Source organism: Coturnix japonica, chromosome 1 (genome assembly GCF_054131305.1).
Source record: "Coturnix japonica strain WE chromosome 1, WE-NBRP24, whole genome shotgun sequence".
NCBI lineage: Eukaryota > Metazoa > Chordata > Aves > Galliformes > Phasianidae > Coturnix > Coturnix japonica.
The window spans coordinates 32994056-33006493 of NC_140663.1; the positions used below are offsets into that span (position 1 = coordinate 32994056).

The following is a 12438-nucleotide window of genomic DNA, read 5'->3' on the forward strand; positions in this document are numbered from 1 at the left end:
AAATCAAAGCAAAGATTGAGGGAAAAATGGTTTAGAATATTCATTTCAATTCTGCAATGTCAGTGCCTTACATTTAAGTTTTATTTTATCTTGCTCCTTTAATTTATTATTTCATACCAAGATTTTGAATCAGTAATCTGGAAATTTTTATTTAAAACAGTGATTATGTTTAAGGAATGTCTATTTTAAATGTTACCATTGAAAATATATGTTGAAGACTTATTTTTCTAATGAAATGCTTTGTTTTGAAGATTTGCCGTTTTCAGGGAAACTTACATTTAATTGTGCAAGGTGTAGTTACCAACATTGAACAGATGGAGAGGCCAGTTCAGTTGCTTGTGCAGGTAACTGTTGCCATTGGAGGTGCCCTGAGGTACTTTGACCTTGTGCTGCCTCTTACATGGGCAGGACCATCCTTAGGTGCTGTGCCTATTTGCACATCCCCTAGCAGCTCAAGTATTCTTTGGCAACTAAATAATACCACCTTTCAGAACTCAATTTACCCCAGAGAAACTGAGTTACAGCAGAATGATGGCTGAGATTTCACGCGGACAGCTGATGGAAAATAGATTATTTCTATTTTACCAATCCCAGATAATTTAGACAATTCAGAATTTTGTTTCTCAGCTTAATAAGCTGTTTGAGGGTACATGCAGACTTTGATGTCTGCTTGTTTTGAACATCATTCTGTATGTGCTTCACAATAGGAAGGATTAGGAAAAAAAGCAGATGGTAACTCATTTGCCATATCTGAAAATTTGGACCTTACTGACTTCATGCAGTGCAGCTGAAAGTATAGCCTTTGTGTTCTCCTTTGATCTTATGTTCTAGCTGCAGTGAGACTCTGCTTTCCTGTGCTGTTAGGACATTCGAGCAGAAGGTTGGATCTCCTAAGGTCCCTTTCCACCTAAATCATTCTATGTTTTACTTTCCTGATTGTCCCTGCTCTTAAAAATGATTATGCTTACTATATCCTTCTAGGAGAAAGATCACATAACATACTTCTGTGCATAATGTTTTAATTTTGCCCCTTGTTCTTCTGTTGTTAGATGTATAAAAAATAGTGGTTTTTTTTTTTTTTTTTTTTTTGTTTGTAGATTGTTCAGTTATGAAAAATAAATGCAATAAGTGAGAAATGTTGAAATTTATGAATGGAGGGCAATAACACATGGAATTCTTCAGAATACCATATTGAAGATAGTGCTGTTCATTGGTAAAGGCCATGGAAGAATAAGCTGCCAATTTTCCAGTAAAATTAAGTGTGTGAGGATAGTGAAAACAAGAGGCAATTATTAAGATTGAAGAATCATCCCTCAGTGCTGGTTGACATGGTGATAAAATGACAGGTGAAACAACGCTGATGACTGTAGCAATGATGCACATGAGAAAAACAGTCCTAACTTAGATCCTCAAGGATAGGTTAAAAATAAACTGTTCTGCCTCAAGGAGGAGATCAAGAAGTTGTAGGTACCATCAAGCAGCTAAATAGAGCAGTGGTAACTGTTGCTGTAGACTCATAGAAACATAGAATTGTAGAATTATAGAATCATAGAATGGCTTGGGTTGGAATGGACCTTAAATATGAGTTGTTTCCTAGCCCCCTGCTGTGGGCAAGGTTCCCACTCAATAGATGAGGTTGCTCAGAGCCTCATAAAGCCTGGCCTTGACTGACTCCATGAAAGGAGTGCATAAGAAATATTAGGGTAGAAGAGTAAAGAATTATGACACACTGATTGCGTGGTAGACCTGCCTTCAAAACACCAGTGACAAGTCTGATTTTCTAAACTGGAAAAGAGTATAATAGATAGAAAAAACAAATATATGGTCAACAAAAGGGGTTAAGAATAGTTGCTATATAGAGACCTATAGAATAGACTTTAACCCTGAATCTTTAATCCAGAAAAAGAGATGGCTTTAGGGAGTATAAGTCTGTCAAAGCCCAAGGTTATAGAGATGTGATAGTTCACTTTCTCATTTGAAAAGCAGGTTAGTTAAACTCTGTGGTAGTATTTTAGATCATACAAAGTTCTGTTCATGTAAAACAAGTATATTACTTGTGTACTCTTTATAATACAGCCAGTGATAACAGGCTTCTGAATATTGGGTAGATAACTTTATTTTTCTGTGAGTAATGACTAGGCGTGACTGAACTTCTTTGGTTAGATTTGAGTCTGGGGGAAGCAGAAGAAATGTCATCAGAAAAATTCATTACAGGCAGTGGGTGGAGATCTGCTACTAGGAAGATGTCTCTTGAAAGCATATGGCTTTACATCTCAGCAAAATTGTTGGTTAATGTGGAAAAGTAGTTGTGGAGATGTGTAAAATATGAAAATCCAGGAACCTCTTATTTTCTTCTTTAATGACCTAGGATGTTTGTTTTGTCAGTTGATGAAGTGAACTACTGTGCCCTTTTTAGGCTTTGCATAGCTCTTTACAAAGGAGCCAACTAAATGTTCCACTGAAAATCCAAATTTGCCAGTTATCACAGGCAGGAGTGTGAAAATTTAATATGCTTGTTATTAATGTGAAGCATAATACTAAGCATATTGCTTAGTATGTCATGGTCTCAACATATACCTGCAATGGGATCCCAGTTCTTATTTGTTGGAAGTCAAGGCATAAGCATGAACTTGTCACAAATAACTCAATACAGGCTATATAGTCACAATGTAAGGCTAAAGAAAGAAAATCTGTGCGATCCAAGCAGTGCGTAATTATTTACCCTCTGGTATTATGTACATCTTGGCAGCTGCAATTTTGTATTGCTAAATGAAGCAAGTTGCCCAGAATTGTTGTGTATGCTAAATGGAAATACTAACAAAATACTAACACACTTTGATGTTATGTATTGATATGACGCTACCAAAAGTACAAAAGATACCAATGCTTTCCCTTTAATTGTGAATGTTATCCTGTATCAGCCTTTATACTACCTTTTAACAGCATTCCCTCTCCTACATCTCTTTCTATATGACCAAATAAGATTACAAAAAGTATAGTTCATATGATGTATCTATTCAAATTTTAAATGTCTCCTTCACCCTTAGAAGTAATTCCTTAATTTTCTGAAATAACCCTTAACTCCTCAAAATCTGGGAAATCTACCCTGAGTTCCCTGTTAAGGCGATCCAGTTTTTATCCAGAGGGACATTATACACAGATGTCACTGAAGCCCTGCAGCATCTCAGGCAGTTTTGATGCATCATTTCTTAATTTCATTTCACCCAGGGACTGTGTGCTACTTTGACAGTCATCCGAATCTTGCAGATGTACTTTTGAGGATAGGAAGACCACATGGATTTTTCCAATCCCACTACTTCAAAGATTTTTATTTTCACTGGAATTGGTTTATCAGAGCAGGCAGCAGACAGCAAAATGAAGAAGACTGATCTTTTTTTCTCCTGGTCAGTTGCTCTGAAATTAATGCCTCCTATTTATTTCCATTGAAACTACAACAGAGACAAAGGGCAAAATAAAACTATTTGATAGAGCACATTCTCAGCTAACAGTGCTATTTTTAAACATAACCACCTCCGTTAGTAATGTATTTTCACCAACAATGATCAAGACTCTGTGTGGTACACTCATAAAAATATGCATAGCTGTCTGGAGCATGGATTGTCTTTCACATTGCTGTTGCCACTGCTGAAGCACACTGCCCACCACCTCGTTGTGGTCACATCCACTGTTTGGCCTCCATAAATGTTCAAAAGCACCAATAAATGTCAGTGAATGCAGTTTTTTTTCCACATAGAGGAATTCAGTTCCACACCTTTGCTTTATATACACTTCCACGTCAGGCTCCATTCTCTCAGTCTGCCCCTTTGCTGCCATACCACCAACATCTGCTTCTGACGTAGTGGACCAATGTAATAAAGCAGGAGGCATTACTTTCAGATGGTGGTGCTCCTAGAATGTAACAGAATAATCAAAAGATGTTTGCTACTCAGAGTGAAAACAAGAGAAGAGGTGAATAGATCTCTTCCCCCTTTAAATTAGAAAAATACCAGTGTAAATCTACAGAACAATTTTCCTTTATCCAAGTCACACCTGGAGAACATAGTCCACACAGACCAGATATGTCTTTGTGACATATAAATAAAATAGTTAGCTAAGTCCTGTAATGCAGCAATATTAGAAGTTTCTTTAACAGCAGAGATGAATGGAATGAAAAAACAAGTAAACATCTAGAGAAGAGCAGCATTACAGGAGAAAAAAATGGGCTTCTGTAGAGTTCCTTCGAAAGGAAATCTGTGGTTCCCCTGGTAAATAAATAACCAAAAAGATGAGATTTGGATGTTCTGGGGAGGTCAAGAATATTCGGAGCTCCTAAATCTTGAAGAGGTACATATAAAAGTTAAATCTACCAGCGCTGACCTTGCCAACTAAATCCACACATTTTCTGAAGTGTGGCTTGCTTGACTCCAGTTCCATCGCAAAATCTCCTTTCAGAGGTTTCTGTGGAAGTTTCCTTAATTGGAGGTAACACAGTAAACTAAGGTAGTTTAAAATTCTTCTCTGCACGGTTATTGCAGTGCACAAAAAATATCTTTTTTATAGTGTTCCTTCTCAAAATTATGAGTGTCTCTGTGTATACTCATACGCATGTATCTGTATATGTTTATATGTGTTTAAATCAGCAATGTAGGCAATTCTCACTATCTCTTATTTGGTAGTATACAATTTTTCAGTAGGTCTTTATCTCAAGAGTCATAAAAATACTGTGCAAATGCAGTTCCTTCAAATTTCACATATATCAAAATTCTTTCAAACGAGTTGTTGGCTTTGTGCTTCTTTTTGCCTCATTTTTCTTGATCATAGTCTGACAGTGTCTTTTTCATTCTGGAGACCTAACTGTTGAGAACTGTGTGTGCTTTTCAATATGATATATTTCCTAAAATACTTCTAGGAAAGATGGAGTCTTAATATACTAAAGGTGTCTAGTAAGTGTTAGCTGCTTAAGAGAGTAGTGCATATTATCCAGTGCATCACTTCACAGCATCTTCTGACTGCCTTCACCTGTTGAACCCAAAAGTTATTACTACTGTAACAGAAGCATCAGAACAGAGTATGTTTTTTTTGCCTCATTAGTCCAGTTCTGAGTCCAAGATATTAGTTAGGTCAACAATGAAGATATCTTTGTGTGAAGACTCCAGACTGAGAACTGGAGAAGTGAATGCACCAGTGGACATTCTTTTCTTCTGGCTGTGATATAGAGGTTGGTAATTGCCAGCAGAAGAGATGGGTGGGCAATAGCATCTTCAGATGCCACAGCTTAATTACCCAGAATGTATCTGCCAGAGCTTGTGCTCACATAAAGCATGTCTTTGGTGCATCAGTCAATCTATTAGTTTTCCCAGCGTGTACTGATACTTATATTCAGACAACCCAGAATCACTTGAGACTATTTTCTTCTCCCATATGGCAATAAATGCCATGTTTTCTTTCCAGTGGCACTCATACCTCTTTCAGCTGTGCAGTTTTCCAAATATCTCCCCCTCTCTGCTGAATCACTGCTGTACTAAAAACTGCTTCTCAGTATACACAGTCCAGTTTTTCATGCTGCAAAACTCTATGCTTGGGGAGTCAGCCATCAGAGCACAGTGAAAGGTGGCTCTTTGTGAAGGTACTGGAAGCCAGGACCAGCAAGGCAGCAAGACAGGCAGTGGCAGCCAGACTCAGCCTCAAGTCCAGGTCACTGGGCAGGTCCATGGAGATGATGCCAGGATGGACATGACGTTGACCCCAGGATCTGACAGCCAAACCTCCCAGAACAAGGCTCTCACAGTGTGCACATAAAATGTTCAGGGTTATGGATATTCATGCTGGATATGTCCTTTGAAATGACAGAAGCAAATGTTATTGATGAAATCTGGGAGAGTATAGCAATTGTAGAAGTCTACTGTTTGAATCTGCATGGAAGGAGTTCAGTGTTGCATGGTACGTGAGCCATGTGATTTACAGTACTGAACAACAGGTGTGCTTTCAGGCACAGTCTTTGCAGACCAGCACACTATGGCTCCAGTTATGGCACAGTTGGGTAGTGCTTAACAGTTCAGTTGAGCAGATGTGAACAAACCTAATTTTTTAGGTACTGTGGGCTATCTGCAGTAATGGCAAGAAGGAAGCTGATGTAGACATCAAGAACTTGCCTGTATTTGTCTTTGCACCATTTTAACTGTCTGTCTAAAATGATACACTTATTTGGTATCTAAGCAGTAATCTGCAGTGATATCTAAGTTGGAGCAATTTTCTTGCTGTGCTGCCTTGCTAATGCGGATGTACTCCCTGGATCATGAAAACCATTACTGTGTGTCTTCTTTCAGTACACCAAATGACAAAGCAGCCCTGTAAGGGAGGTGTTCGTTCTTTCACAGTAGTTTGGGAATAGAGATAATGATGAAGACACGCAAGGGTTCCTCTTTTCCATCTGCCTTAAAAGATTGGCTTCATACAGTCAATTTCTGTTTGTTGAGATAAACACATTACAAAAAACTTAGGTAAATTATAACATTTATTCCAAATGAGAAAAAATTTGATACCCTGGATGGAAGTTGTGGTTGTGATTGTACCAGCTTATCTCCAAATCCACATTTAGCATGTTTTGTCCAGGTTGCAAACACATCAGTGATAACAAACAGTGCACAGAAGCAGAGAATTGATTGTGCTCACTTTTTTTTATAAACCAGCAGCTATGAAAGCCCATCATACCTATTTAAGTAGTTGCTAAATATGTATGTTATTTTTAAACTTTGAAGTCCCTGTAAATCCAAGGATGTTTTATCTGGAAGTTCTCTCTTTCTAAGCAAATGTAACAATGTTTATTCATTCTGTAGGATATCATTATTTTCTCTTCTGTTAATTCCTTTGTTGAATTAGGAAAGCCTTGCAAAAAAAAAGTCCTCATATAATGATAGTGTGTGAAAAATGTAAAATACCTTTAAAAAAAATAATGACTTTTTCATTGTTTTACTGCTATTAGCAAATGCATTTCAGAATCAAAATAACTTGTTAGATTCCACATCTTTACACTGCTACTGAAATTGTGTTTTGATTTCTTTGACATGATCCCTGATTGCTGTGAGAAGAATCAGTTCAGTATTTTTGTTCTTAGATTCCCCCTCCTTTGTCTTGCAGCTACTTGTGGCAGATTCCATTAACAATTGCAGTAGGAAATACGAGCCACATCTCATCAGAGGCAATTATATGGGTGTCTAACAAATCAGGTAAAACTAAACTTTCCTCCCAGTGGAATCTCATAAAGCATACTTGTGTTTTCCTCAGCTGTTTCTTTGGAATTGATCCTAGATAATTGTTTAGTTGCTCTGCACCCAATTTTAGCTACCTGAAATGAATTAATAAGGAAGTATTGGGAAGGGAGGGAGGAGGAATGAAGGATAAGCAGCAAGCAAGATCTATATTACCACAGTTATTAGAAAGTATAGTGAAAAGTTTTTACATAGTAATGTGTACTAAACATGGGTGCTAAATATTTTGTATTTAGCAATACATATGAAATTATTGATAAATGCAATTCAGTTTATTGATCTGTGAAAGTTAAATGTAATATTCTTGTAGCAAAGTATCTGATGAGTATGACACAGTAAATGCAAAACATTTACAATTCTGTCATTCTGTAACTGCAATCTATGCTCTGAACCAGACCTAAGAAATATTGACTGTAGCTACAAAATTTCCTTATTGATCTGCCAAAATATTTTGTATTATTTTTAAATAACCAGATGCTGGACCTGGAAATTGCATTATTCCGCTTACCGCTTATTCTCTCCCTTCTCAATTCTTACGTGATCATAATAGCTACTTTCCTGAGAACAGATAGGGCTGGATACCAGTGATTTTTTGACATCTAAAAAAAGGAATCCCACTGTAAAAATTTCATGAAATATTTATTTCCTTACCAGTTCATGGTACATCAGCTGACAGTTTTGAACTGGAGTTGGAGTGGATGAGGAAACAAATGTGGAAATTAAGTAAAATTAATATGAGTGAGAAAAGAAATAGCCATTTGTCCCCATGACACATGAATTATAAAGTGTGAACTTACCCCTTCCTGTAAAATTAAAGAGCCATAAAGTCTTTCCTCCAACAGATATTAGACTGGAGAGAGGAATGAGTCAAACCTGTGTGTGTGTCTGTGTTTTTCCTTTTTCTCTTTTATAAGTCACCAAAAGGTAGTAGTCACACAATGCCTAGCAACAAGCAGAAGCAGAGATAAATGGTGTAAGATTAGTAAAAATCTGAATAAACCGACTTTCTAGTGGTATAAAGTATGTTCCCCTTTGCCCTGACCATTAGCAGCCCATTAGAATGTAGCATGTTTGATGTAATGGTCTAGAAATGTGCCTGGGACCAAGGTACTTTTCTTAAATGGGAAATATACTCTAGTTAAAGTATACTAAGATGCTGCTTTGCAGAAGTATATTGCATTGGCTGTATTTCTTTATGTGAACACCTTAGGAGTGCTTGAAAATCTCTTCGAGCTTTCACAGTCTGCCTCAATGACCTTCTTCATTCTTGTCCTTTAGGACTTAACTGAACTCTCTTGAAGTTAATAGAGAGATTCCCATTGACATCAGAGAGGGTTGATCTTCTCAACTCATCTCATTAGATTGTACTCCTGATGACTCCTTGATGCCTCCTTCCCTTTACTCCTGCCTTGAAAGTTCAATATATCACTGTTACCTGTACAGTTGCCTTTTGCTTGTGGAAAGCTGTGAAGGAACAAGATCATAAAACCTCCACACGCTCTTTAAGATCTACTTAATCCCCTTGGAGTGCCTTAAAGGAATCAACAATTAGTGATGGCCAGTGTGATCAATCATTTTGATGTGGCCACTATAATAGAAATTAAAGAGGAGCTTGTCTAAGTCATCAGTTTCCAGTGTAACAGATCACTATCATTGTGATTTGTTGCCATTATCCACGTTCTTCATTGTTATTTTCTCACTTACTTGCTACATCTCATTAAAATGAGACTATAAACTGATGAGTATAGCAAGGATGTAGTTCTCTTGCTTATATTTGTTGTTGTCTGGTTCGCTTGGAGGATTTCTCAGCATTAAGAGATAAGTAAGTATGTATGTACCTACATGTGCTCAGTACCTGATTCACTGTGTATGCTGCTACATATTGAGGCAGCTATAGATTCTTTTGTTGCACTCCTGGAGATTTCTGCAGCTTGTATGTTTGTGTTGTGAGGATCTGGAAGGGACTGTGAGGCTGGAAAGGGCAGTTTTCAGGACTGATTTGTCTGGGTCAGAATAATCCTGTAGAATTTGTATTGTGTCAAGGATGCATGTTTTTGTGTTGTTCCAAAGAGCAGCCAAAGAAAAGCCATGCAAGTCCTAGGTGGAACAAAGCATTCCAGAGAGCATTTGGAAGATTGGAATCAATCACAGTGCTCTTCAAGTGAGCATAATTGAAAGCAGACACTCAGATCAAATTTATCAGACTTTCTTCAAGATCCAGTATTGTAAGTGAAATAAAAGGGTCCCTTAACACTGAAGTTCAAAGTGGAAATTATTACTGTTATAAACTTCTGCTTTGTCATAGATTCTGGGCCTGTTTCTGTTTCCTCTCAGTACATTCCCTCTTTTCTGTTCTCTGTAATGAGTGCAGTAGGTAAAAAGTCAAGAATCAGCCTTGATCTTTTCTCCACAAGACAACTGTATTGCAGGGCTTGAGGGAAGACTCAGGCCATTCTGTGGAAAGAGTACTAAGTGTGAAAGAATAGTTCCACCCATTACATTTCTGCATATCCAAGTGAAGGTGTCTGAAATGAGGAGGCTTAGCTAGTATTCATTTCAATTAGGAAAGTAAGGCCGTGGACTAAGTCCTACTTGTTGTTTCCTGAGCATGAGTACTCTGGCAGTTCGGTTCCAGCAAGGAAACAAGACTCGGGAGATGCTGCTGAACTTACTGAAGTTTCCATTCTCACATCCTGTACTTTTACTCATTTGTAACGTCCCAGAGAGGCAGTTCTCTGATGGACTTCTCTGCTTCTGGTAAAATAAGTCATTCAGACTACTCTGATTGTCTGCGCGGGATTGCCAGGAGATGGAGGGAAGAGTGTTCAGCAAGACAATTGCCTTCCAATCAGCAAGTATCAACTTACCTACAATCCTGACACAATTTTGACATGAGGATGAGGAAAAAAAATAACCCCTTTATCCCAACTTTTACTCCTGTTATCACAGTGGAGATCCTAACAGGAATCTGCTGCTCACACTTGTGTAACATCACCTTAGGTGTTAGCTGCTTCAGTACGTAGGAATGTTATTAGGGTAGTCTGAAGTAAGACTATGAAACATGATTGTATTTGCTGATATGATCCATTTACTATAAGTTCACTATACTAAAAATTTTTTTTCAACATGGAACTAAGGTGACATAGCAAGTGAAATGGAAAGAACATTTTGTTCTGGTTTGCCTTTTCTGAGTATGAAAAGTTGAATTGTCTATGAATCTCTGTATGAATTCTACAGAAACTTTTGCAGATTTTAGTTAATATCAGTATCTTTACACACACACAAAAATGTTATTGTGATGAAATTCCTTATGGAACATTTTCTCAGAAAAATTTCACTTGCTGTTCTTGGCATGAAATTGTGTTATTCTTCTGTAGCTATTTTTACAATAAAATGGAGTCAGCTCCATCAATAGTGATTCTACCAGCACAAGCCAATTTCCCAGTGTGCTAAGAGTTGTATTAAATGAAATTTAAAAGAAAATAACAACTGTGAGTCTAAACACTTGAAGTGGTAGTGTTTAGCCCACGCTCTTGTCAGCACAGGAGTAGTTTCTTGCAGAAGGGTGCCCTTCACCCAGAGCTGCCTCATGTTGCTGTTTGGAGGAGCAGGCTTCCATCAAGCCTGCTGGTTTTAATGGAGTGGAAGTTGCTGGAGAGCTGTGAGAACTCGAACTTCAAGCCACTTGTAGTTAACACCAGCTGGAGGATTGTCTCACACTTCCATAGCAGAGAAAATAAGAATCAGGCCCTAACAAAATTTTTTTTTCTAACTTAAAAAAAATAAATGTTGTAAAAATTAACTATTTCTGTCTAAATTTCTCATGCATATATGAGGCAAAACTGTAATTTTCAGAGCAGTGCTGTTTTCTGAGGTATCCATGCAAAACATGGCCATGAGAAAACACTTTTTGATAGAAGAGGATTAAAAACAAATCCCTTTAAACAGAAATACTGAATATGTATTTAAGATTGAACTTTAAAAGGTGAACTAAATCTATCAAAGATAGCTTCCTTTCCAAATGAAATCTTTGTCACTGTTTAGGAAGTCATGAATGCTTTAATACAGGGTTTAACGCTGAATGACTGCCTTTTCCCTAACTGTGATACTTCAAATGGGAAACTAATAAATGTGTTTGTGATAAATGGAGAAATTGCCCAGGTGTATAGAACTTCTCTGTGCTGTAATCACCAAAAGAAAGATTTTTTATTTTTGTTTATATATATATATATAAGAAGGCATGAGGATTGACAGATTTAAACATCAAATTCCAGTAAATTACATAGAACTATGTGAAGCACATGTATCCTATAGTCCCTTTAAATAACCACCTGCTTACATGAACTTGAAAGGCATGAATGATTTCTGTCCCGTATTTCAGGAGGAGGTCAACACTGAGTGGTCTTATCAAAAAATAATAGCAAGTGGTAATGGTCGGATTTACACTGGCCAAAACAACAATAATGCCATCAAGCTTTGAAATGATACCATTCACCATTAAAGCTGTATGTGTTGAAGGAGTTCCACAGCTGTTATTTACAAGATAGGTTTTTTTGACGTTTTCATGTTTGACTGGCAAGTATCGTTCAGTATTGTATTAAAGCAAAAGTGATTTCCTCACTGCAGTGTGCAAAACAATGTACATACTGAAACGAGAAAAAAATACATGTTTTTTGTATTTCATCTGATCTTGAAAAATTCTATTTATTGTTTTTTGGTTTTCTTTTTACCCAGAATGGAGTATTGTGCACTCATAGCCGACTTGATAGGTTTTTAGGTGTCAGGGAGGTTCTGGAATTATCCAGTTACAAGTAGCTCTTTCCAGCTATGGTGGCATTTAAAGGCTAGTTAGCAGTAGAAAAACATGGACAGAAAGCAGTGCAACATTAGCACAGGACAGATTTCTGCCATGTAAGAGCAATCGCCTCTTGACTCCACAAGACAATACACCCCTGAAGACCCAGGGAAATCCTTTCCGTCAGCAGCCTCGCCAAGATAAAGAAGTGGGTATCTTTGCTGTTGTTTTCAAGAAATCCAGTAGTTTGATTGAGGACATAGCTGAGATTTAACTGGGATAGAATCTATTCACAGCCCCATTCTGGGTATAATAAATAGGATGGGGGTAGATCGAGATTCAAATTCTTTTTCCTCACCCTGTTTTATAGCAGGC

At 37.4% G+C, this 12438-nt stretch overlaps 1 protein-coding gene across 2 annotated transcripts in view; it reads left to right on the forward strand.

Moving 5' to 3' along the window:
* TRHDE (thyrotropin releasing hormone degrading enzyme) overlaps positions 1-12438 on the forward strand; it is a 206266-nt gene that overhangs the window by 148267 nt on the left and 45561 nt on the right. Inside the window, exon 10 of one of the 2 annotated variants that reach the window (XM_015855777.3) lies at positions 7138-7226. The exons of the other annotated variant lie outside the window; for it this stretch is intronic. Within the exon in view, the coding sequence (XP_015711263.1) occupies positions 7138-7226 (89 nt within the window). The remainder of the gene's footprint in view (positions 1-7137; positions 7227-12438) is intronic. 2 annotated transcript variants of the gene reach the window in all.